This window comes from Peromyscus californicus, unplaced genomic scaffold (assembly GCF_007827085.1).
Source record: "Peromyscus californicus insignis strain IS unplaced genomic scaffold, ASM782708v3 Scaffold_6__1_contigs__length_162567912, whole genome shotgun sequence".
Classification (NCBI taxonomy): Eukaryota; Metazoa; Chordata; class Mammalia; order Rodentia; family Cricetidae; genus Peromyscus; species Peromyscus californicus.
This window is the reverse complement of record NW_026294584.1, coordinates 135991952-136017807: the sequence shown is the minus strand read 5'-3', so window position 1 is coordinate 136017807 and position 25856 is coordinate 135991952. Positions and strand designations below refer to the sequence as shown.

Here is a 25856-nt window from a genome sequence, read left to right as displayed (position 1 = left end):
CCAGCTTTGCAGAATGAATGGGATCTCCTTGCTTAGCTGCCTGCCCATCTCCTGTAGTCTGTGCAGTTAGCTCCCAGACACCCTCATCCAGTCATGTGTGTGTAGCTTATACTGTCGAGGCTGTGAACTTTGTGTTGAAAATGGAGCAGGGTATTTAAAGTGATGCTCTCTCTCTCCGAGGGTGAGCAGACTAAAGAGGTAAACACAGGATGTGTGGTCAGATCCCATCCGAACACTCTTGCCTGGATTAGCAAACTTAGCATCAGAACAACTTGCTTTTCAGTAAAGATTTTCTGGTCACCTTGGATGATGCTGCTGTAGAAGAACCTGGGGAGTGCAGTGTAGCTAGAGTTTTCCTGCCTGGCCCACAGTCAGGACAAATCTCTGTCACCCATCAGTCCCACAGCCACTCAGACCCAACCAAGTAAACACAGAGACTTATATTGGTTACAAACTGTATGACCGTGGCAGGCTTCTTGCTAACTGTTTCTTACAGCTTAAATTAATCCATTTCCATAAATCTATACCTTGCCACGTGGCTTGTGGCTTACCAGCATCTTCACATGCTGCTTGTCATGGCGGCGGCTGGCAGTGACTCCTTCTGCCTTCCTGTTCTTTCTTTTCTCCTCTCTGTTAGTCCCGCCTATACTTCCTGCCTAGCCACTGGCCAATCAGTGTTTTATTTATTGACCAATCAGAGCAATTTGACATACAAACTATCCCACAGCAGTGCAGCAGATGTGATGACCAAACCCTGTACCTGCCTGTTAAAAAACCCTCCCGTGCCGTGGCAAAAGAGTTGAAAACACTTAGAGACTGGGACTGTGGGTCAGTTCTTGCCCATCATTCATGAGGCCCTGCATTCAATCCCCAGTATCAATTGAACCAGGTAGGGTGACACATGCCTCTAATCCCCGCACTTGGGAGGCAGGAGGATCATCCTTGGCTATAGTGAATTTGAGGCCAGCCTGGGCTAGAGACCCTGTCTCAACAGCAAAAAGCTGTACACAACGGAAGTGCCAGCCCTCAAAGCATTTCCTGTTCAGCTAGTCAGGATACCAGAGTTGCTCAACTCTTTCAGGTCTGCCTGAGAAGAGACCTGTCATCCCGAATTGGGTTGGTGTGGGACTGTGTGCAAAACCTCCGGTATTATCTGTTGGTGCTTAGAATGCGGCATCAGCCAGGGACCTGCTGGTGGGAACCTGTGGTCATTCCTGACCCTCTCTCGCCTGGGCTCTGTCTTTGCTGTTTGAAAACAAAACACCAACTTCATTTATTATTGTTGTATGTATGTGCGGTGTGGAGGGTGTGCCACAACGCATCTATAGAGGTCAAAGGACAGCTTCATGGAATTGGTCCTCTCCTTCCACCTCTGCATGTATTCTGGATTGATCTCACGTCATCAGGATGCTGTGAAGAGTGCTTTACCTGCTTTGCTAGCTGCTCCTACCTTTTCTTTTGTCTCTTAAAGCACAAGTGTGTGTGCATTTAGCCCAGGGCTGCCACCTCTGCCTTCTGTCTCTATTGGGTGACTGAGTTTATGGTCCAGAGTAAATGGCTCTCAACTCCTGGGTGTGACTACACACCACAGGGATGCACGAATGTTACTGGGCATCGGGTATGTGTCTTCACCCGTACTTGCTGAATGCTGCCTTGTGGGAGAAGAAGGTGGTAGCTGATATGCTGGGGGTCCAGAGTTGGCACCCTCACATCCATACCAGCCATAGGAGGCAGGCATCATCCTGTCCACAGGCCAGGGTATGACGTTGAGAAGGTTGTAGTTTTTCTAAGATCTTTCTGCCATGTTCACTGCTATAGAGGCAGTGGGACCTGGGAGAATAGAGCCTAAAAATGAGGCCAACTAAAGTCTCACACAATATCCAACTTTATTCAGAGCACCAGACAATTTATACTCTGAGGGCTAAAAAAAAAAATCACATGGGTAAGTTCTCATGAGTTCAAACTGTATACCATCACAAGGACAAGTTGCACACAGGAAAAGCATGTTTTTCCATAGAAGCATATAAACAAATAACAGTAGCCAGTTGTGAGGAGTAATCGGAAGTAAACTCACTTCTATCTGTTACACTTGAGAGGGGCACAAAGACACATTATAAGAACAATGTCTTGTTTTGAAGAAACTAAGGTCACAAGACTCTCGTCTTGTTTTCTTGGCATTTTCTCACAAGCATTCAGAATTCTTCTCACACGACTCCATTCTTGGACCATGTTCCGACACTGCCAGTCCCTGGTGGAGTCAGGGTCAGACCTGGGTTTATCTGGGTGTACCTGTGTGGTGTCATGGCACAGCGGGCACTCTGTGGAATAAACGAGGGGCCTCTGACCAGGACTTGGGGGGTAGAGTGTCAGAGGGGAACCGTGGGGGTAAGAGACAGGGCACCTGCTGTAGACTGAAGGAAACTAAAGAGACAGGGAGGCTTTGTATGTAGTGTTTTAAGTTCGAAACACTGTTGAGTATATGGTGTTACTCAAAAATACTTAAAAGCAAGAGATACCAGAAGAATGATAGAATTCCAGAAAGGACCTGCTGGTGACCCCGGTCATTCTAGTTGACAAGCAGAGATCACTGACAGAAGCTCAGGTCCCTGAGTGAAAGAGTGACGGGGGCAGAGCACCGTGTGATTGCTAAGTCTTGCCTCAGAGCTGAATGTCTACAGCGAAAGTGTACTTGTGTGCTGCTAAGGTGGTAGGCACACCGGCCCCACACTGCCAAGCCTGACTCTGTTCTCCACTGAACAGCCGTGCGGAGGGCTCGGCACCACCTTTGTGGCGTGCTTTGTTCTGCAGAATCTTTACCACATGCGTGGCGGCAGGACACAGGCAGGTGCTATGTAACCTGCAGGTCAGCCTTAGCAGAGTGCTGCCAGACTTCAGTCCATCCTGGAGCGGGCCACTAGAAGTCCGACACCCTCTCTGTGAATCTCCTAATTCACTGGTGATGAGAGACCCATCTGAAGGCCCTACACAGACCCTTCCCCCCAAACCAGTCACTGTCACCTGTTAGGTGGCATCCTGACTTGACGGGAAGTAGATGAGGATGTGTGGTCTCTGTGTCTCCTACTTAGGGAAGTGTTGCCCCACCTCCCAGCCTCATTTCCCGCCCTCAGGCCAGTCCTCAGCCCTTCGGCTTTCAGTTGCCCATGTTCTGACTTCCCGGAGGACCATGTATCTCTTCTGAGAAATGGGTTATGGCTGTCCCAATGGTCAACATTCCCTTTCATCCCGCACCAGCTCCCGTCATCCACTGCTGGAGTTCCGCTTCTGCGCTTCATCCTCAGAGCTTGCCTGTTTGCTTTTCCCACAGGTTCCAGCATGAATGGCCTGGAGGAGCCCAGCATCGCCAAGAGGCTGAGAGGCACCCCTGAGAGGATCGAGCTGGAGAACTACCGCCCATCTGTGAGGCAGGTAGAGGAGCTGGAGGAGGTGCCCGAGGAGACACAGGCCGAGCATAACCTGAGCAGCGTACTAGACAAGGGCACCGAAGAGGATGCAGTCAGCAGGTCAGCCCATGCCCGTGGTTTGCCTGGCTACCGGGGGTCCCTGGGGCAGAGGTCTTCCTGGGTCCCTGGATTCAGCTGGCAGCAAAAGAGCTTGATGAGCAAGGGAATTTGAACCAGTTTGATTGGGTTGGAATCTTGGTTTTTTTGCTTCTCAGCTGTGAAGTAGGCAAGTCCCTCTGTTTCTTCATCTATGACGTAACACCCCTAGTGTCTTCCTCAGAATCAGTGTGAAGGTTAAGGAACAGATCGGAACCCTGTGTTTAAAGCAGTCCTTAGCATGTCTAAGCATTTGGAGTTTTCTCTGTATGGTGCTGACCATGTATGTGTTCCTGAGAGTCCTAGGGATAGATGTGGGCCATGTGTGTTGTCCCCTTGTAGGGGAGCAAACTGATGTAACTAGGACAGGACCCGAAATTCCAGCTCAGACTTCCTAGGTCCAGGCCCTGAGTCATTCCTGTTTTCCCTGCCGCCCTGCGCTATGTTTTCCCTACAGCATCGAGGTCAGACACGGTTGCCGTGTGACCCTGTAAGTCTAGAGCAGTGTAGGTAGCCTTCACTCGGTGGAGCAGGGTTGGAAAGGGCCACGATCTGTAAGATGTCCTGAATGCAGCCGGCTTCCCTAGCACTTTGGGACTCGTTGGGAAGGTAACAGGAACGGTAAGTCACACTTGCCATCTGCCAGCTGTTGCTTCCAAGTCCGTGGGAGGGGAAGGACCGCCACAGGAAGGAAAGCAAGCTGAAAAGAGCGAGCCTCCTCGGAGCGGGTGTTTCCGCAGAAGATTCTGGGCTCCGAGGAGAGGTGACTCGGCCACTGGTTACTCTGCAGCCTTTGGGAAGCCACCTCACCTCTCTGTGGTTAAAGAGAGGGGCAGGAACCTTGCCTGCCAGGGGCCACACGCAGGAGGGGTCTGACTTCTCCAATCAGTGCGGTTCTGTTTAGCTGACCAGTGTCTTCAGGACCAAGCATGCATCCTCTCACCCCAGCAGTGGAACCTGTATATGATGCTTTCGTGGCCCAGAGTATTGGTTAAAATATTAAGGCCACTCCACATAGTTAAGAGGGAGGTTTTTTTGTGGGGTATCTTACAAGTGAAGGGATTGGTTACAGGGTCTGGGAAAGGTGTAGCACAGTCCGGCGGTGTTCTCTGGAGAACTCTGCTCAGTCTCCTTCAGCTTCAGCGTCCTGGGTCCAGGAACCAAGAGAGCCGGCGCATCCGGATCTCGGGTCTTCAGGGTCCTCTCTCGGCCCCGCCTTGTAGGCCTGACAGTTCCCAAAGCCTCAATGGGAGTTGGGACTTCCAGATCAAAGCTGGAACAGCTGCCCACTACACTGAGTCTTTTGTGTCAGTGGATGTGGGAGAGAACAGGATGATGAGGAAGGGCAGAGTCCATATGAGCCAGACTCTCTCACAGGACTCCTGTGCCAGAGCTGAGACTCCAGACCCAGAACGTTGAGTCAGAGGTGATGAGCAGATGTGTGGTGATAGATGAGGCAGCCTTTCTTGAACAGCCCGAGACTCTCCCCGAGTGCGTTTCTGAGTAGAGTTGCTTTCAGCTGCATCCTAGCAGGAAGATCTGGGGCGAGCACTATGATGAGCTGCCCCTTGGGCTGGCCCCACAGACAGCTCCCCTGCACACTCAAGAGACAGCCGTGTTGGCACAGTTCCAGAGCCTTCACTGACCTCTGGCCACAGTCATATAACTGCAGTGCATCCAGAGTGCCCGTGGGGACACACCCTCCACCCCTGCCCTCGGGTGAAGGAGAGCCATCTGCTCTTGTTGCCAGCCCCACGGCTCAGCCAAGCACATTGACAAGCCCTTGAGCAGAGCCGTGGCCTAACCTTGGGATGCGCGGGGGTCAGCCATGAAATCAGCATCTGTCTAGTACAAAAATGCCCGTTTAAATTCTATTAAGGAGGGGGAGCACACAGGAGCGTAGGTATGGTAGGAGCGCCTTCACCTTACATGTTCAAAACGTGGGTTCTATCTTGGACAGTGTGAACATAAATGAAAGATCTTTTCTAAAAATGGGGAAAAAAATCATAATAAACCCATATCAAATGCTTCATAAAGTGAGGGGCCTCAGAGCAGGAATTACGGATTTTGCCTCACTTCCCTAGGAAGTGGAAAGGTGCCTGAAACAGATGTGTTCTACCCATCTTCCCTATGGTACCAAATTCAGGTTCAGTCAGCTGTGCATTTGCAGCTTTCAGCCTCCTTAGTGAGGGTTGGCCCTGACCGTGAGAACTGACATCTTTTAAGAATCACCTTGTCAGCGGGGGGTGGGGGTTGGGGGGTGGCGCACGCCTTTAATCCCAGCACTCGGGAGGCAGAGGCAGGCAGATCTCTGTGAGTTCGAGGCCAGCCTGGGCTACAGAGTGAGTTCCAGGAAAGGTGCAAAGCTACACAGAGAAACCCTGTCTCAAAAAAAAAAAAAGAAAATCACCTTGTCCAAGCCGGGCATAGTGGTATATGCCTGTAATCCCAGAGGCAAGGAGATCAAGAGTTCAAGGCCAACTTGGGTTACATGAGAAGGAAGAATGAATGGATGAATGAATGCATAAGTGCATGCATGAATGAATTTTCTGGTCCAGCCCAGGAGCTTGTTCTCCCCCAATTCAGAGAGATTTCCATGGCTTTGGAATCAGACCTATACTTCAAGTCCAGCTCTACCACCCACTGACTGCTAGCAAAGCACTTATGCCGTGTGCCTCAGTTTCCCCATCTGAAAAGGCCATTGTGTGTCCTGAGTTTATCATGAACAATTACATGAATGAATGTCAGGCACCCAGTGGTCACCAGGTTGGTGTCAGCAGTCACTACTCACACATCCCATTACAGCTCAGCAACCCTCTCTAGTGGAGTATGCCAGGGATGCGGGTGGTTTCCATCAACAGGTGGGTGAAGAGCCAGAACCTGATTGGCTCAAGCTTACCCTGCCCTGGGCACTGCTCATCCACATCTCTGTATCATAGCTACCTATGTAGCAGGTACTGGGCTGAGGGGCCATTCTACTGTTCTGGGAAGTTCATTCATTCATTCATTCATTCATTCATTCTTCCTTCTCATGTAACCCAAGTTGGCCTTGAACTATTGATCTCCCTGCCTGAGAACCGTCCTTTTAACAGTAAGGCTGGTATCAGGAGACAAGCTCTGGAAACTGGTTTCCAGGGTGTCTGAGGTCTGCAGGGTCAGCAGACATCCTGGGAGATTCTTATAATCACCTCTATGGTTTAGTTCACATGGTGCCTGCGGTCCTAAACCGTGTCACAGACCCGTGACAAGGCCTCATCAGCTTTCCAAGTTCTCCTTGCAGACTTCTGGAAGTCTCCGGGAGGCACTTGTGTGTGTGTGTGTGTGTGTGTGTGTGTGTGTGTGTGTGTTTTGGGGAGGGTGGGTCAGGGAGAACTGACCCCATGTTTAGGAAGGTGGCCTGTGTACAGCCCAGCTATTATGTCCTTCACTGCCTGCTCTCCATTACCTCTGAAGAATACTCAGAGGCTGAGAGAGGACTCATTGCTTAAGAGCACTTGTTGCTCTTGCAGAGGACCCAAGTTCGATTCCCAGCACCCACATGGTGGCTCACAGCCTTCTGTAAGTCCATTTCCACAGAATCTGACACCCTCTTCTGATCTCTGAAGGCACCAGGCATGCATGTGGTGCACAGACATGCAAAACATTCATACACATAAGAAACTGATAAATCTGAAAAATGAAGTTAGTGAGCCCCTGGAACAAACAAGTGCCTTTTGCAGATGGGACAGTCAGAGTTTCAGGGGACTCCCCAAGGTTGATGTCACCCGCAGAGCAACAAGAGGAGAAGCCAGTCTCCAAGCAGACCGTGAATGAACAGGAGTCCCTGTCTGCCCCTTTCTTCCAGCTTCAGCCCCTTTTCCTGCAGAGGCAGTAAGGAATGCCAGCCCTGGCTGATCCGCATGCGCGATTTCCAGGGGGTGAATGTAGAGAACAATGTGCGCCTTCTCTAGCCCCCTGCCTGGCAGCAGAGTGTTGTCAGGGTCACTGAGACCCAGGGGTGCGGCAGAGCAGACTGGAATCATCGCTGACTGGCAGCTTAACCTGAGCCAAAGCCATTTGTTCCCTGTTTCCCTCCAGTCACGACGGGAGGGAGCTGAGGATGTAGTTCAGTCCGTGGAGTGCTCGCCTAACATACGCGGAGCCCTAGATTGAATCCCCAGCACAGGAGCATGTGGCTTTGTGCTCCTGTAATCCTGGTATTTGGGAGGTGGAGGCGGAAAGATGGGAAGTTCGAGGTCATCCTTGCTACATAGCAAATTTGAGGTCAGCCTGCACTACATGAGGTCCAGAAGAAGGAAAGAGAAGGAGGAAGAGAGGGGACCCTAGGGAGCTTGACCTAGAACTCCATAAGATCCATCTCAGAGCCGTGGGACTGGACCAGATTTGTGGGGAGTAGCACCCCAGCAGCTGCTGGCACTGAATCACACTGTTGGGTTCTGGGGGAAGGAATGAAGAGCCTGGGCACACTGCTGAAGTCCTGACTCCCTTCTGTCTTCGTTAGGCGTGCTCAGCTTCAGCAGGCCAAGACCTGAGGTTCAGGTGCCTGGGTCACCAGGGGGATCTGAAGCGAGCCTTGAGGCTGAGGGTGTAGCTCAGTGTGCAGTACTTACCAGGCATGCACGAGGCCCTGGATTTACACCTTGAGTCTTGTGTGATGTAAGAGCTGGGCAGCCCTCAAAGTGGCCCTAAGGTCCTCCGATAGACGTAGCTGGAAAGATGTTTCTACTGGCTCCAGCGGGTTTCTCTCTGTCCTCTCTGCAGTTAGGGAGGCTGCTTTGCAGGAGCAAATAGACATGCCTCTTGCAAATGCTTATGCTCACAGCTGGCAGAGGAAAGTGAGGACTGACCTTTCCTGCTGTCATGCTCTCACAACCCCTGCGCTGTCATAAAACTGTCTGGAGTGGCACTCATAGCCATCCCGGGCTTCATTGTCATCATCACAGCGAGATGTACTCATCACCCGAATTACACCCGGTACAGCCGTCCTAACAACATGACTCGGGTAAGGTCAGGCCGCACTCGGGCCCCTCCCAGCCTGTCTAGACAAGCCACTGGGCACACTGAGCCCTGGTGGAGGGACAGGAAATCGAGGATGAGTGCAGAAGTCTCCATGTCCTTACTCCAGATGTGAGCATCGGTGAGTGGCACCCACAGCCCATGTCATTAAGGAGAAAGTGAACTAGTGAAAACACGTAAGCAGAGAAACGTGAGCAGTAAAAACAACGGTGGGAAATGTTCAGAAGTCAGGTGCCACGCTTTCCATCCTGTCCTTTTATTTCCCCTCTTTTCTTGTGGTTGGTGTTTGTTTGTTTGTTTGTTTGTTTTTTCAGTCATGGTCTCGCTCTGTAGCCCTGGCTGGCCTGGAACTTGTGTAAACCAGGCTAGCCTCCAACATGCAGTGACCCTCACCTCTGCTTCCCAAGTTCCAGCATTACAGGCATGCACCACCACACCTGGCCAGATGTTTAGACTTTAAACTACCTCCTCCTGGGTCTCTTCCACACTACCCCCCACACATACCTTATGGTATGCATGGGCTTTCCTGGGTCACCTTTGCCATTTCCACTAGTCAATGAGTATGGTGCACGAAGACTCAGTCTACTTCAGCCGAGTGAATGTGTCCATTGGCTGAGCTGAATAGCAGGTCTCAGAAGGTTCTTTAAGTGATACATGGCCGTACACACCTATAACACCCATCACTCAAGAGGACTGATGATTATATTATATAGTCCTGGACTATATAATGGGACCCTGTCTCAAGAAAAAAAAAAAAGAATTCATGAATGAATGGGTGAGTGATTGTGGAAGTGAATAAACAGTGTAAGAATAGTGACAATCTGATATCCCTAGCTTTCACCACATACCTGTTAGGCAGGCATCACGTGGCCTACCTGCTGGGGACCACAGCACCATGAAGCTCAGCCACTTGAGAAGGACTCAGAACTTTCTCGAAGCTGTCGTGCTCATGGCTAGGATCTGTTACAGTGGGAGGAAGGGTCATTAATGACCAGCTAGGTGGAACAGAGGCAGAGGGGAGGGGGGTGTACGCAGCCTGCAGGAGAGATGTCAGCGTGTCCCTGTGAGACGTCAGCCCGCAGACAAGAGGGGGTGCATTCTCCTCACAAGCACAGGAGTTTGCCAGAAGCACCATGAGGCTCAGCTGCTTGAGAAGGACTCAGAACTTTCTGGAAGCTGTCATGCTCATGGCTAGGGCCTGTTTACAGTGTGGGGAAAGACTTTCTCATGGAGAGTCCAGGAGGCTCTCAGAGTTGGAGCTGCTTTTGTCCTGCTCCTATGGAGTAGGGACAGCATTCCTGTCCTGTTTCTACATGTGATCTCCCATTCACTCAGACCTGGAACTTTGGAGTTTTTATTGGGGCTCCATTACGTACATAGTAATTTTTGATAGTCCATGGGGTCGATCTAGTCTTCAGGTCAACCTAAAGCCCCTCTTTCCCCTGGGGAAAAAAAAAGTCTTTTGGCTTTTTTCCCAGTGTGACCGGTCCCTATATTCAGACTGAGTGTGACCAGATGTCACCCTAGATGCCCCCATCAGACAGAGCTCTGGAAGTGAGTACCATTGCCTGCATTCCAGCATGGCTTGGGTTCCCATGTACAAAGGGGCTCTGGGGAGCAAATTTTGTCTTTACAGAAGTTGTTGAGTGTAGTACCGCTTTCAGCCCAAGCTGAGCTGGCCTCGTGCTGTGACAGGGACAGATGAGAATGAGGGTGACCTCAGGAGCTGGGGCCTTTGGTACAGTCCCTGCTATACCTGTGCTGGGTGTGGGGCCTTCGCTGCCCTTCACCTGTGTGGCGTGCTCCATAGAGGGGTTTCCTTGAACACAGAGAATTGGATCTGCTGCCTTGTCCTCAGTCCTGTGCACATGCGCTCGCGCGCACACACACACACACACACACACACACACACACACACACACACACACACACTGACTAATGCCTACCAGTTCAGCCTCTTGGGGCTTCTTCTCCAGCTCTACCCACCCATGGTTTTCACTGGAATCTTCTAGCCAATGTGCATAGAGTCTAATTGAGTTCTCCAGCCAAACAATGGCAAGCAAGGACCTTCTCTCCAGTTTTGGTGTGCCATGAGTAGCCACAGTGCCCCACGAGCCAGGTTGCTCCTTGGGTGGGTCTGTCATCCTGCTCCATTAGTGCGTTCCTTCCTGTTTCTTCCCTGGCTGAAGAAGGGTACCAGCCTGGCCTGCTTCCTCTCCCTTGCTTTATTGGGAACTGCTACTGGTGACAGTGGCTTTGAACCTTTCTCTCCACATGCTGCCATCCCTTCACCCAGGCTCTGTGGTTTCTTCTCAGCAGTTCCGAGTCGGAGATGGAGGAGGAGGAAGAGGAGGAGGATGAGGACGATCAGCTCCCCACCTCTGATCTGGGCGGGGTTCCCTGGAAGGAGGCAGTAAGGATTCATGCCCTTCTGAAGGGAAGAAGTGAGGAGGAGCTAGAGGCCTCCAAGAACTTCGAGCCTGAGGAAGAGGAGGAAGAAGAGGAGGAGTATGAAGAGGAAGAGGAGGAGGAAGAATATGACGAAGAGGAAGAGGAGGAGTCCAGTGAAGGTCAGAAGCGTCTCTAGTCCTGACCTCATCCCCCCTCCTATCCCCTTGGCTGTGTTTCTGGTATGAGTGTAAGAGGTATCGTGGACGTTAGAGTCTGGATGCTTCCCTCAGGACCTGAGGTTTTCTGGCCCTCACTTCTTCCAGACCTTATGTAGGATGCAGTGTCTGGCAGACTGAGAAAAATGTCCCCTGTCTGCATTCGTATTTTTAACTGGAGGTGGGAGGCAGGGCTCATCTGAGGACCGTGTCCAAATTAGGTGGCTTCTGTTTTTTATTTTATCTTTTATCTCTTTTTTTTTTTTTTTTTTTTTTTTTTTTTTGGTTTTTCGAGACAGGGTTTCTCTGTGTAGCTTTGCGCCTTTCCTGGAACTCGCTTTGGAGACCAGGCTGGCCTCGAACTCACAGAGATCCGCCTGCCTCTGCCTCCCGAGTGCTGGGATTAAAGGCGTGCGCCACCACGCCCGGCCTTCTTTTATCTCTTTTATCCCCTTCAGTTGCATGCAGAGAACTTTATAAGACAAAGTTAGCTCCTTTGAGACGTCACCTATGGTGCTGGAGAGCAGGCCGCTGTGATCTTAGGCGCACACTAGACTGGCTCCAGCCACATAGTCAGTAACCGTCAGGGCCTGAAGAATGTGTTCAGTTTTTGAGTTTCCAGCCATTCCAGTTTCTTCTAAAATTCCTCTTGCATTGAGCTTGAGATTTTTCTCTTCCACCCCCTGTTTGGCTGTGGCCTAGAGACATAAGGAACTTGGCTGGGTAGAGAGTGTCCCTCTTTCCCTGGCTGCAGAGGGCCTGTGGATGGTAAGGAAGGAGCCAGGACTGTGGAGATCTGACTCCCCAAGGAGAGCCGTGCTCACTTCCCCGGGGACCCAGGGCCAAAGGGAGGGACAAGCACTTGTTCTTCCAGCCCTGCGTCGGAGTGAGGGGTTAAATTCCTGACAGCGTGGACACAGAGAATTAGCTCTCGGTGGCAACAATGCCTCCCAGTCAGCTCTGCTTGTCCTTGGATTCTGTGTGCTTGCTGCCCAGGACCGTCCCGGTGTGCTCGGGGTCAGTAGGACACTTGGTGATGTTTAGGCATCTTCCTTAGAGAGCGTCATCTCTCATCCTCCTGCGCTGACTCCTCTGAAGGCCAAAGTGGGTTCTAGGCAGATGCACTCAGTTTCATGAGACATGAAGAAGGAATGTGCTGGAAAGAAACTGGACTAGCCAGAGCATGGTTTTTCTGTTCCGTCATGTCTGCCTCACCATGCTGGCGAGTTTCCGTGTGCTCACACTCATCAGAGTGAGTCCATCCCCTTCACAGCTCCCACAGGGAAGGGTACTCTGTTCGAATCATTTGAGATGCCATTATCTCTATGTGATGATGATGAATACTTAGCAGCTTTTAGTCCCAACACAACTCTGGGAGAGTTGGCCCTCCTTCCCTTTGTGAAAACTTGACTTCCCGGGATGGGAAGTTCACAGTTCATTCAGCCAAGCCCTCGGTGTTCCTTTGTCCCCAGCCTGCCTTGCCTCTTTGGGGCAGCACACCTGGATGCCTGTGTGGACAGTGGCAGGACACTCTTGCGTGCCCCTGGGATAACTCTGCTCTCTGTTCTCTTTCCTCCCTCCATTCCCTTCTCCTCTTGTCCCCCTGTGGGACTCTTGGTGCTGTCCATGGGTGTCTGGCTCCCCCTGCTGTAGAAGGGGAGTATTGCCCCTGGGACAGAGAACTCCTGCAAGGCCAGTGGCTCCAGCACCTCTCAAAAGAAGAAGAAACGGGTACAAGTGAAGGTACCCGCTTTGCCCCTGCCCATCTCCACCCCGGCTCCCAAGCAGCCATCTAAAATGCACCTCCAAGAGCAGGTCCCACATGGATAGGTCTTTTTCGGAAAGCTGCTCTCAAAGGCTTTGGGCATGCCTAGCTGGTCACCTGGCCCCGACGGCCTCCACAGACAGAGCACAGAATAGCACACGAGTCATCAGATTCCCAGAGGACCAGGAACGGGGTCTGTGGAATGGGGCCCCACCTCTGTCCCTGCAGCTTTTGCTCTGAGTTCCCTTTATCCAGTTAAACCTCGCTGCCCGGCCACAGCTCTCCAGTCTCACCCCAGGGTCTCCATGCTGCTGATGCCTCCCCAACACACACACACACACACACACACACACACACACACACACACACACACACACACACACACACACACACACACACACCACAAGGCTGCATGTACTCAGAGAAAAGGCTCCACTCTTCCCTCTGTTGCTTAGAAGCCAAAGAAAGGACCAGAGGACCGGCCTTTTTCTCTGTCTCACCCTCCCTGGTCCTGACACTCCTAAGCGGTCGGTGAGTTTGCCGTGAAGCAGCCCCCGCCAGCACCGTCTGGGCAGACTGTCTTTGGGGGTGGGCTGTGAATCTCTGGAGACCAGTAAGAGTCTGGTCTACATCACTGTACAATTTACTGTCCCCATTGGAGACTCCGCTTGTGCCGTGTGCCAAGTCACATCCTCATTCCTTTGTTACAGAGGTGTCCTGGTAGTGGCGGTATCCAATTAAGGGTGTCGGGGACAGGGAGCATATACTCCCAGATGGAAGCTGGCTTCTGGCAGAAGCCCCAGCGTCCTTCACATCGGTGGCACCTGCTCTTACTGCCTGAATAGCTTGGATTCCCTGCCTCAGTACCCACCCCCGTGCTCCTTAGTTACTGGCTGTCCCTTTATCTTAACCCTACTGTGTGGCATGATCCAAGCACTAATGAGGGGTCCTGCAGGGTAAGGGCTGCATGTGAATTGCCCAGGCTCTGCCAGCGAGAGCCCTGGTAAGTGCTGATTTAGCTGAGAGGCAAATCTCATGCCCAGAGGGCTCGGACGGGCTTCAGGTGGGGTTTGTGAGAAAGGAGGGTTTCCCTCAGAGTAGGGCAGGGGCATTGGCCTCACTCCTGCCGGAATGCTGGAGTTCAGGACTTCACAGGACAGATCTCTGCTTCCTCTCCTAGCGGCCATCCCCACCCTCCAATGCTGACCACCTGCCCCATGTCAGTGCCACAGCGCCAGCATGCAGCATGTGGTCTCTGGCCAAAGGACATTTTCTCTCCAGCATCAGCTTTACCGCAGAGGGTAAAAACTAAAGTCCCGGCAAAGCATATATCTGCCCTGGTTAGTTGGCTGGCTCCAGGCAGAGTGGCACAGTCCTCACCCGCCTGTGATAGCCAGGAAGGGTGCTCTTGAGCTCACGCTGTGCTAGCTAACAGCTGAGTCCTTGAGCCCCTGCAGTGGTGGTCTTAAAAGGTGTGAGGGTCATTTGCCCTGTTCCACCCTGGGCGGTGTGGGCCTCAGATTCATTTCATGATGGAAGGGACAAATTCCTTCTGCATTTGGAGGTGGAGTGTGTGGATCTCACTGAACTAAGAAGTGTATGTGAAGCCCAAAATGACTAAATCAAACCAAATTAATAGAACGTGTGTGTGTGTGTGTGTGTGTGTGTGTGTGTGTGTGTGTGTGTGTGTGTGTGTGTGTACCTCTTCTGATTCAAACTGGTCCTGGCAAACACTGTAATTCTTTCTTTCCTGTGGTGTCTCATCCCCTCCTTCCCTTCACTGTCCACTTTCCCTCTGTCCTCCCTGTCCTCTCCTTCCTGGGGACCTGGCATCCTAGCCGGGAACAACAGGCTGCAGCAGGTCATAACCGCAGCGGATCCCTTGGCGATCCAGGCTGATGTGCACTGGACACACATCCGTGAGAGAGAGGCGGAGGAGAGGATGCTCCCAACCTCTGAGTCCTCCACTTCTAGAGGTAACTGCTTTGAGCCCCAGAGTCCGGGGTGCATCCTGAGCACCCATTCCTAGACCCTCCCACAGCTGCAGAGGCCCTGTCTGCTGGGGGACCACTGTCCTTGGCTCTCATTCAAAAATACGTAAAGTTCTCTGTGAGTTATGAGGTTGCCGGCTCTCTCTACTGATGCGAAATAGAAAAATGACCTGACTCAGAAGACCCTAGACCTTGCTGTCCTGTGTTTCTCAGCAGGACATTCTTAGCCCTCTCCAGAGTGTGTTGGCAGAGTGGGTGTCACATGGGTGCGTGGCAGGACCAGAGAAGGGTGTAGATGTAACCAACCGCCTTATTAAATAAGAAACACAGAACCAATGCAAAGAAGAAAGCCAAGAGGTCAGAGCTAAGAGCTAACACCTTACCCTTTCTCCTGCGGTGGTCCTACCTCTCCGAAAGAGAGCTACTTCCTGTGTTAAAGTTTTTATATAGACTTTCTGTTCTGCCTTCTCCTTGGTTGTAAACCCAACCACATGACCGCCTCGTCACGGCCTGTCTGTATAGACCTCCAGGTCTTCTATGGTTGGTATTGAGATTAAAGGCATATGTATCCAATACTGGCTGTGTCCTTGAACACACAGAGACTTACCCAGCTCTGCCTACCAAGTACTGGGATTACAAGCGTACGCCACCACTGCCCTGCTTTCCTATGGCTTGCTAATAGCTCTGACCCCCGGGGAACTTTATTTATTAACATACAAATAACATTTTAGTACAAAATAAAATATCACCATAGAAGGGGGTGTATTTAGAAGTGAAAGTAAGGAGAGGTGCATCTGGGGGGGCCTCTGGGGTCTCTGTGCCACTGTCAACTCCAAGTTCTAGGTGAAGGGGTCTGTGTTTCCCACTAAGGTGAAAATGTGTTTTATTCTGGCTTCTTTCTTGTTTGTTTGTTTGAAACAGGGTCTTACTATGTATCCCTGGCTAGCCTGGAACTTGCTGTGTAGACCAGGCTGGCCTCAGATTCGCAGAGACATACCCTGTTCTGCCTTCTAAGTACTAGGATTAAAGATGTGCACTGCTGCGCCTGGCCCTCCCCACCCCCATTTTCTTTCTGTCTTTTCTTTCTTCCTTTCTTATTTTTTTTGGACAGTCTCACCAAGCTATCCAGGCTGGCCCTGAACTCAAGATCCTCCTGCCTCCGCCTCCAGAATGGCTGGCACCACCATGTCCGGCCTCTGGCTTCTTCTAGGGAGTAGCAATAAAAAGAAAGCAAAGCCCATTTAGAGGTGTGGTGGCTGTATGTCGTTCTCTTTGGCCATCTTTCTTCCACGTAGGGACCCTTGGTGGCATCACCATTTCTGGCTCAGGTGGTGCCACCCAGGGCTACCTGTCCTGTAAGGCTCTGAGTCTATAGAAGATCACTATGGTCCATGGGAAAACTTGGGCCTTCGTGTGATGTTTCAATCCTCTAGGACATCAAGATGAACCGCAAGATGGGGACAACTCAGCTGTCCTAGCCAGACCTCTCTGGAGTTCTGTCTTCTCTCTTTGTCCCAAATACCCGTCACATGGGCTGCCATCAGACCACACACATACACACACACCCTGTGTCAGTTCCGGATGGCCCTCTGCAGTACGATGTCTTGGTTTCTTATCCTCTGTTTTGAGTTTTAGGACCGACTTCAGCTCTCCCTGCTGAGAACCTACCAGTATTTAACTCTGTATTTATCATCTGTTTTAAATTCAGTGACCGGCCTTCCCTCCGTACGCCGTGCAGCAGTACAGGCCTGGCTGGAGACGGTCTCCGGAGGTAGTCTGGTGATATGTGACACCCCCACCCCGTTCATTGTAACCTCTTTCTCTAGGCAGCTCTGCTGGCATCTTAACTCTAGGACTCGGCTCCTGTCGCTGGTGCATGCGAGGGCAGAGCCAGTGGGCGGGGCTCGTGCATGCTTAGTCAGACAGCCCATATGCATGGACCGGAAGTGCGTCCCCCATCCCCAGGCAGACTGGAGACCCACAGTGGAGACAGGATGAAGTCACACCTTTTAAAAATTACCATTAGCAGTTAGATAGGAAAGCCAAGGTGAAAGGAAGCTTTTTTTTTTGTTTGGTTGGTTTTTGGTTTTTCAGAACAGGGTTTCTCTGTGTAGCTCTGGCTGTCCTGGAACTTCCTCTGTAGACCAGGCTAGTCTCGAACTCCAAGATCCGCTACCTCTGCCTCCCGAGTGCTGGGATTGAGGCGTGCGCTGTCACCGACTGGCTTTTTGTTTTGTTTTGTTTTTGTTTTTGTTTTTTTTTGTGAAAGGAAGCTTTTTATGCTGAAGTTTTAAACCTGTAGAAATGAGCTTGGGTAGCAGTGGATGGTGGGAGTGAAATCAGATAACCCCACCAGTGTGTCAGAGGAGCAGCCAAAACGGGAATTCACGGAACGGTTGCCTAAGAGGAGAGGCGAGGACTGATGGGCACTGCTGAGCTGTTTGAGATACTGCCAGGTGGTCCCTGAGCTGGGTTCCCAGACTAAACTACAGCGTCTCAGTATGCAGGCCAAAGGCGACCTGAGAGGCCTCAGTTGTCCTTCATTTCACTAGAAACCTGTTTCTCGAGGAGAGGGGTGCCTGGCTTTTGGGGTAGGACAGTCCTTCCCACTGCGGGGTATCACATGGTCTTCTGCTGTCAGTGATGAGCACTCTCCGTCTAACCCCAGGAGCCCCCCAAAAGGAGATAGCACCCGCCCCTGCCCCCGGTTGAGAACCAGTGTCCTGGCAGTGACTTCTAGGACCAGTAGGGATGATGCTTGTGGACCTATCACCATTGTCCTCCCAAGCAGCTGAAAGTAGACATATGTGGTGGGAGGGTCCACAGGTGAGAGAGGACTCGGAGTCTAGTGTGGCTGACCCTGAGTTATCACCCTTTGAGCTAGAGGAAGGAGGAATAACGAGACTGAGCAGAAAGGATGTCCTAGCAGGCAGCTGAAATAAATGGCCACTCGCAGCAGCTTCCGTAGTGTGTGGCTCCTCACTCGTGTGGCCGCTTCCAGCACAGCGCTCCATCTTAACCAGAATTCCATCCTCCAGTTCCATCGCTCCAGCTGTGTCTCCTCACACATCCGCTGCCGCTGCTGCCGCTGCCGCTGCCCAATAGCCCTCTGAGTGTTTGCTTTTGGTGTGTGTGATAATCATTTCTTTCAAGGTATTCCAAGGAGTGTAGGATCCCCACCCTTCCGACTCTACAGCAGATGTTTCTTAGTAGGAAAACTGGGAAGGACCACGAGACCAGGACCAGGGCAGGCTGGGTGGAGGCTGGGCCAGCCTGGGGAACCAGGTCTCCTTTGTGCCGCGTCCAGCTTTCTTGCCGGAGAGAATGTGGTTACCACCTCAGTGCCAGGCACTCGAACAAGCACGTTGTACACAAAGGCCCTCTGGAATGGGCCCAGATTCGGTATCCAGAGGCCTCATATTCCCCGACATGGCAGAGTGCAGTGACAGACTCACCATCCGAGTACAAAGCGGGGCCCCAGGGTGTTGTTCAGTGGGTATTTGTGTCTCCGAAATCACGTTCCCACATTCTCTGGTGAACATCTTCATGAGTGGCCCAAAGCAGCATGGTCACTTGAAGGTTTTAGACCTGTGGGAATCCTTGAGCAGTTTTTCTCCAGTGTTTGTCTCAGCAAATGCTGTCACCATACGAGAGTGCGTTGGCGTTGGTGGCGCATCCACTCCTGGATGGCTCTGGTGTCTCAGGAAGAGCAGGAGGTGAAGTTAACTGTTCAGCAGCCACCACTTCCTAAACCCAGGCTGTCACCCTTCTCCAGACTTGTTGGCCATAGTTCTCCAGTTTGAAGTTTGAAAAAGTTCATCTGGGCATGGTGGCACACGCCTTTAATTCCAGCACTCAGGAGGCATAAGTAGGCAGATCTCTGAGTTCAAGGTCAGCCTGGTAAACATAGCAAGTTCCAAGCCAGCCAGAACTACATAGTGAGACCCTGTTTTTAAAACAAAACAAACAAACATAGAAAGTTCTTCATAGATTTGAACAATCGTCATCTTATGAATTACATGTTAAAAGAAAGTGTACAAAAAAAGTGTACAATGTAGGGAATTAAATCAAAACTCAAACTGCCTCCTCCTATGTCAGGAAATACAGCGTTCCCAGAATCCTCAAGGTGCCGCTTCCTACCCACGGTCCCCCAGTGTCACCCCCTAAGGGAGCCCCTTTCTCAAGTTTTGTCGTCACCTGAGCTCAGTGGCCCGTGCTGACTTGGGACAGAGCCGGTGGGTTGGCCTGACCTTTCCCCAGTCAGCTCAGCTTTGAGAAGATCCAGATGTGCTCTGATGCCTTACTCCGTGTCAGTCAAAAGCATTGCCCTCAGGCTGACAGCATCCCCAGGCGGAGCCTCTGTCCTCCACCTGCTCTCCCCTGCTCTGGCTGCAGATCCTCTGCGGGCACAGGCCAGGTGCTGTAAGGCTCAGAGGCTCTCTGCCTCAGTAGAGGAAGTGGAGGAGAGCCTTACTTTGTTTTGCAGCCCTGCAGAGCTATTCTTGAGTCCAGAAAGGGAGCTTTACATGTCCCCTTAGGTCCACCATCTTGCTTTAACAAACTCTTCTAAGTTAGCTCAAGAAAAGCATCCACCTGTGCCAGTGCAACTGAAGGGCAGCGCCCGCTGTACGTCACTTGACAGTCAGACCTAAGCTTTGTCACTCAGAGGTGGCCATGAGGACCCTTTGGCTGCCCCAAAATGAGGAATCACTACCTCATGACACATGAAGTGGCCGGCACTGGGCCTCTTATATAAGTACTATTAAAAGCTGCCTGGGGCCCCATAGCATCCCTTGATTACGACTGACTTGAGGATCTCGTAGCAGCAGCCTTGGAGGAAGAGGTGATGCCTCCAGGCCAGCAGCTGCCTTCTGCTTCCACTTGGCCCTACTAGAGTGGAGAAGTGGCCATGGTACCCACGCTGCTTATAGAGCACACTCCATATCTGTCCAGGGGCCTCCCTTCTCCGCGTGGCCTGCGCATCACTGCCGTCCTACGCCCTGCACAGTTATTTGTCTGTCCGCCCTTTTCTTCCTGTCCGTGAATATCTCTGCTTTCCAGCCCCTCTGGATGAGAATGACCTAGAAGAGGACGCGGACTCTGAGCCCGCCGAGACGGAAGGGGAAGCTGCAGAGGATGGAGACCCTGGAGACACTGGTGCTGAACTGGATGGTACGGGGCCCAGCCTCCCTTCTGTACCTCTGTGACCCCCTGTTACACATGGGGAACAGGACCAGCGTGGGTGGAACTCGCAGAAGATACTTCACAGCAAAAGTTTAGGGGGGCAGCTGGGTTGGGGGGTAACTCTGGAGAAAGAAAAGGGGAAATGGGGGCTGGAGAGATGGCTCAGAGGTTAAGAGCACTGGCTGCTCCTCCAGAGGTTCTGAGTTCAATTCCCAGCAACCACATGGTGGCTCACAACCATCTGTAATGAGATCTGGTGCCCTCTTCTGGCCTGCAGGCATACATGCAGACAGAACACTGTATACATAATAAATAAATGTTTTTAAAAAAAAGGAAAAAAGGAAAGGGGAAATGAGCCCCCGAGCACCCCCAAAAGGGTTTCGGTAGTTGTTGTTTGCCTTCTGTCGCAGCCTCTGGTGTCCGGGTCACTGTGTTTTACAAGTAGACAGATGGGTTGGGGAGATGGCTCCTCAGGCTGCCTGCCGCACAGACAGGACTACCTGGTTCAGCTCCCTAACACCATGGTAAACACATGCCTACCTAACACCATTGTAAACACATGCCCCGGCAGGGAGGAGGGTGGAGACAGAGAAGGCCAACTTCAGGGGCTCACTGGCCCATCAGTTAAGCTGAAAGGCAAGCTCCAGGTTTAATGCAGCCTTGTCTCAAAAAGATGAGGTGAAGAGCAATGGGAGCCACCCAGTGTCAACCTCTGGCCTTCACACAGGTGAGTACAGGCAGACACACACACACACACACACACACATACCATACACACACACACACACCCCATACACAACAAAAGCACCACAGGTTTCCACAAACCCCACACTCAGAAGGCAGGATGGATGCTTTGCGTCAGATTTGTCTCAGGTAAGAGGCTCCGTTTTCAGGGGCTGCGGTGTCTGGTTTAGACCTCATGCCACAGTGGAACACCCCACGGAGCAGTTCTCTAAGGAAGCAGGACACAGAAAAGGAACAGGGCCAGGGCTCAAAATGTGTAACAGTTTGTATCTCACCTACCTCCCCCAGATCAGCACTGGTCTGATGACATCCCTTCCGACGCCGAAACAGAACTCCGCTTACAGCGTCAAGCCAAGGTGAAAGCCGAGCTGGAGCTGAGAGTGTCAGAGACCGAGGAGGAGAAGCCGCCTGCTACACCAAAGCCAGAGGAGAGAGGTAGGGGCAGGAGGAACGACTCCCAGGATGCCAGAGACCGCAGGGGCATGCCGGTAATTCCACTTGAGGCCTTCAGAATAGAGCCTGTTGCGCCTAGCCCTGTGGGTGGCCAGGAGCCCCAACCATCCCTGTTCTGGTCCTTGCCTGTCTGAGACCACAGATCTCTACAGACAGCCGCAGCCAGTGGTCCCTTTCCTTGGGTTGTTTGGGAGCATGGGAAGAACAAAGACATTACAGCTCGTAGCCACCACACATAATGACCAGAGTGCCAGCTATAATGGAGCATGCAGGGGACAGGCAGCACCTTCCTTGAGTCCCTTCCCTTGATTTTTTTTTGTTTTCTCTTGGAATAACCTGAGGGCAGACCCAGGAACACAGTGTGTGTTAGCCTGTCTGAGTCCCTGCTCTCCTGCCTCAGCAAGGGGCTGGCTGTAGTGTGAGACCCTCCATGGATCTGGCTGCTCCCTACTCCTAGTATATGTGGAGTGGAAGGGACTTCATTTCTATTATAAACACTCATGTCCCTCCTTTCCAGGTCCTTCCCAAGTCTCCAGCCCCAGCCAGTCACCTCAGAAACAAGATGTTCTGTTCTCCCCAGCCCACAGCCCTGGGCCAGAGGTAAGTAGTGCTGGGGACAGGGTGGTCAGTGGGACCTTGAGACCTTGAGGAGACATGGCTCCGTCCCAGGTGTGAGCCCCACAAAGAGAGGTAAAGCAGCCCTGTAACCACCTCGTTTTGTGAACTTCTAAATATATAATTTCTAGGTAAGACTGTTGACGAGGCACAGGCTTCAGGAGCTACCTCAGACCTTGTGGATGGGCAGGTGTTTTGTTTTTTTAATATTTGGCAAGTTTATTTTTTTAAGTTGATGCAATGATATTTATGCATCGATAGAGGTTTATAACGGGTATGTCTTTTCTTTATGTTAAAATGAAGTGTAACTGTTTAAATGAAAAACATGCCTCTAGATCGTCAGAACCACTTTAGAGAATGACGCCTGAGTGTGTCATGCTGATTATGTCTGAGGTTCTTAGTCTGGGAAGTACCATGTGCAGGGCAGGGCAGGAAAGAGTCAAAGCCCAGGCCTTGGTCTCGGGCTCCAGGCAACATGGCGCAGTCCAGTAATTGACCTGAGAAGTGAGAAGCACTGGTTTGGGTATTGTAAGGGTCAGTGTGCGTCTCACAGTTCCTCGGAGGGACAGTGTGGCTGGAGAGGGTCTGTGTGCATCTCACAGTTCCTCAGAGGGACAGTGTGGCTGGAGAGGGTCTGTGTGCGTCTCACAGTTCCTCGGAGGGACAGTGTGGCTGGAGAGGGTCTGTGTGCATCTCACAGTTCCTCGGAGGGACAGTGTGGCTGGAGAGGAGAACAGTACTAAGTAATGACTTTAAGTCCTCTCATACATTAGCCCCGGGTTATCCCTCGGGTCTCCGAGCTCTGGTTATTGTGGGTTGTGACGAAAGCCAAATTCATTAGTGTCCTTGGCCAGTGTTCGTGTGAGCGGACCAAGAACCAAGGTTATGTGTGAGATGAGCCAACCCTGAAAGCTCGGGCTGTCCAAGCCGAGTGGGGAGGTTTGGAAATGTTAACAAGTGGCGCAGAGAATGAGGAGGCCGAAAGGATGGGGAGGGTTTTACCTCAGTCAGTGTAGGCCCCTTGAGAGAGGCTCCCTGAGGGCAGGTGCTGACCGCTGTTCTCTTCTTTCTGTGTAGGGGGCCCAGGCCCCTCTTGTCCCTGTCGCCACCAAGACAAAGTCCCCCGAGGAGCCTCTCCTCCCTGTGCCTCTGCTCCCCAGAGAAAAGCCCAAAGCTGATGCCCCCACAGATCAGAAGACCGCACACTCGCCCATCCGATCACAGCCTGTGGCCCTGCCGGAAGCCAGGACGCCTACCTCACCCAGCAGCTTACAGCCAGAGTCTCTGCCGGCCCCTCCCGCGCCTCCCTCCGCCCAGCTCCCCATCTGTGCCCAACCTCAGCCTTCCTCGGATGCCTCCATACCGTCTCCCACCGAGTCCCCCATACGCTTCCAGCCGGTGCCAGCCAAAACATCCACACCCCTGACCCCACTCCCTGTGAAGAGCCAAGGAGACCCCAAAGACAGACTAAGTGGCCCTCTGGCTGTGGAGGAGGCCCTGAAGCGGAGTGATCTGGTGGAGGAGTTCTGGATGAAGAGCGCCGAGATCCGCCGCAGCCTGGGCCTCACCCCTGTGGACCGGAGCAAGGGGTCAGAGCCCAGCCTCCCCTCCCCTGCCTTTAAGCCAATATCCCTAAAGTCCTACTCAGTTGACAAGTCCCCTCAGGAAGAGGGTCTCTGCCTTCTGAAACCTCCACCTGTTCCTAAAAGGTTGGGCCTGCCAAAGTCAGCTGGTGACCAGCCCCCACTGCTGACCCCAAAGTCGCCCTCTGACAGGGAGCTGAGGAGCAACCAGGAGGAGCGTAGGGACCTCTCCAGCAGCTCAGGCCTGGGCCTCCATGGCAGCTCCTCCAACATGAAGACCTTGGGCAGCCAGAGCTTCAACACCTCGGACTCCACCATGCTCACTCCGCCTTCTAGCCCACCCCCACCCCCACCTCCCAACGAGGAGCCGGCAACCCTTCGAAGGAAACCCCACCAGACTTTTGAGCACAGGGAGGCCTCGATTATCCCCCCTCCCCCTCCTGCCCCATTCATGCGGCCCCCAAGGGAGCCAACGCAGCCCCCGAGAGAGGAGGTTCGGAAGTCCTTTGTGGAGAGCGTGGATGAGATCCCCTTTGCTGATGATGTGGAGGACACCTACGATGATAAGACTGAGGACTCGAGTCTGCAGGAGAAGTTCTTCACACCCCCTTCCTGCTGGTCCCGGTCAGAGAAGCTCCTGGCCAAGGAGAATGGGCGGCTCCCTCCCCTGGATCGCGATGTGCAGCCACAGAAGAGGGGACTGCCTCTGGTCTCCGCAGAAGCCAAGGAGCTGGCTGAGGAGCGCATGCGAGCCCGGGAGAAGTCTGTGAAGAGCCAAGCACTTCGAGATGCCATGGCCAAACAGCTGAGCAGGATGCAGGCCATGGAGATGGCAGCCTCCAGGTCCCGCACGGCGCCATCCCAGGGCAAGGAACTGGAGTCCACCAAGCGCTCAGGCCTCCGAGCCTCCCAGGAGCCCACTCTGAAGCATGAAGCTACTAGTGAGGAGATCCTCTCCCCTCCGTCAGACTCAGGAGGCCCTGACGGCTCTGTCACCTCGTCTGAGGGCTCCAGCGGAAAGAGCAAAAAGAGGTCATCCCTCTTCTCCCCGCGCAGGAACAAGAAAGAGAAGAAATCCAAGGGAGAAGGCCGACCCCCAGAGAAACCCAGCCCGGGCCTCCCAGAGGAAGGGGCTGCTAAGCCCAAGTCCCTGTGGAAGTCAGTCTTTTCCGGATACAAGAAGGACAAGAAGAAGAAGAGTGATGAGAAGTCCTGCTCCAGTACCCCGTCCAGCGGTGCCACAGTGGACTCGGGCCAGCGCAGGGCATCTCCGATCGTGAGGACAGGTATGCATGGCCAAGGGATGCGGACAGGCAGGGGGAGTACCTCCCCAGTCATTCAGTTTACAAAAGATCCGCTTTCCTGTGCTGCTCCTGCCAGGGTTCTTAAGGAGAACACGCCGTTCGCACCTCAGCCTGATCCACTGCACGGAATAATGTTAATGCCAGTGTGAAAACTAGCTAGGGTAGATTCCTGCTGGTACCCTTCCTTCCAAACATGGGCCTGATTTTGAGTGGAGCCGAGTCTTGCCAAGGGGTCTTGAACGGGTGTCTAGAGTGACATCTGTTTGGTGTTGGCCCGTCGCCTTTGGGGACAAGCCCGTGTCTCCTTGTGTGGGAGGGGAATCTGACTCCCTGCAGCATGATTTCGTGAGGTACTGGCGGCTGTCTTCACTTGACCTCTTCTCACCCTACAGAGCTGCAGCTCCGGCGCCAGCTGAGTTTCTCAGAGGACTCAGACCTGTCCAGTGATGACATCCTTGAAAGGTCTTCCCAGAAGTCCAAGCGAGAGGTGGGTACGCCCAGTCCCTGAAGGGCTTCAGAGAGCTGATGAACACATCAATTTATTTAATTTTACTTTATGTGCATTTGTGTGAAAGTGTCAGATCTCCTGGCACGGGAGTTATAGACAGTTGTGAGCTGCCAGGTGGGTGCTGGGAATTGAACCCAGGTCCTCTGGAAGAGCAGCCAGGGCTCCTAACTCCTGAGCCATCTCTCCAGCCCCCAGAGCATCAATTTAGTCTCTGGTAGAGAAGCAGACCGTGACAGCCAGTCTAAAGCTGCGGTGCAGAACCAATGCCTGCTCTGGTCTCCTAGCAGATAGACATTGGAGTGCTGCACCAGCCCACAGCCAACAGCAGACGCCACAGAGTGGTCTCTCAGGCCTTTGAAATACACAGCTGAGGATTTGCCTCAGTCTGAAGAGACCAGGGTACTCTGTCGGTGAGCAGCCCTGCCATTACACTGTGAGCAGTGTCTGCCAGGGCCGGACGATGAGAGAAGAGCTGAGATACTGCTTGGAGTCACACAAGCCTGGACTGGGCACCAGGCCTGGAAAGGAGG

The 25856-nt window shown here is 52.5% G+C and overlaps 1 protein-coding gene across 13 annotated transcripts in view; it reads left to right on the top strand.

The window, feature by feature from the left end:
* The window catches only part of Mical3 (microtubule associated monooxygenase, calponin and LIM domain containing 3), a 211163-nt gene that overhangs the window by 156746 nt on the left and 28561 nt on the right, over positions 1-25856 (top strand). For 7 of the 13 annotated variants that reach the window (XM_052721448.1, XM_052721446.1, XM_052721451.1 and 4 more), the window contains 10 exons: positions 3326-3521; positions 10890-11143; positions 12833-12922; positions 14783-14920; positions 16644-16706; positions 19997-20107; positions 21152-21298; positions 21834-21916; positions 23009-24800; positions 25211-25305. In XM_052721448.1, coding sequence (XP_052577408.1) covers positions 3326-3521; positions 10890-11143; positions 12833-12922; positions 14783-14920; positions 16644-16706; positions 19997-20107; positions 21152-21298; positions 21834-21916; positions 23009-24800; positions 25211-25305 — 2969 coding nt within the window. The remainder of the gene's footprint in view (positions 1-3325; positions 3522-10889; positions 11144-12832; positions 12923-14782; positions 14921-16643; positions 16707-19996; positions 20108-21151; positions 21299-21833; positions 21917-23008; positions 24801-25210; positions 25306-25856) is intronic. The other 6 variants (XM_052721450.1, XM_052721456.1, XM_052721454.1 and 3 more) reach the window with 6 other exon arrangements.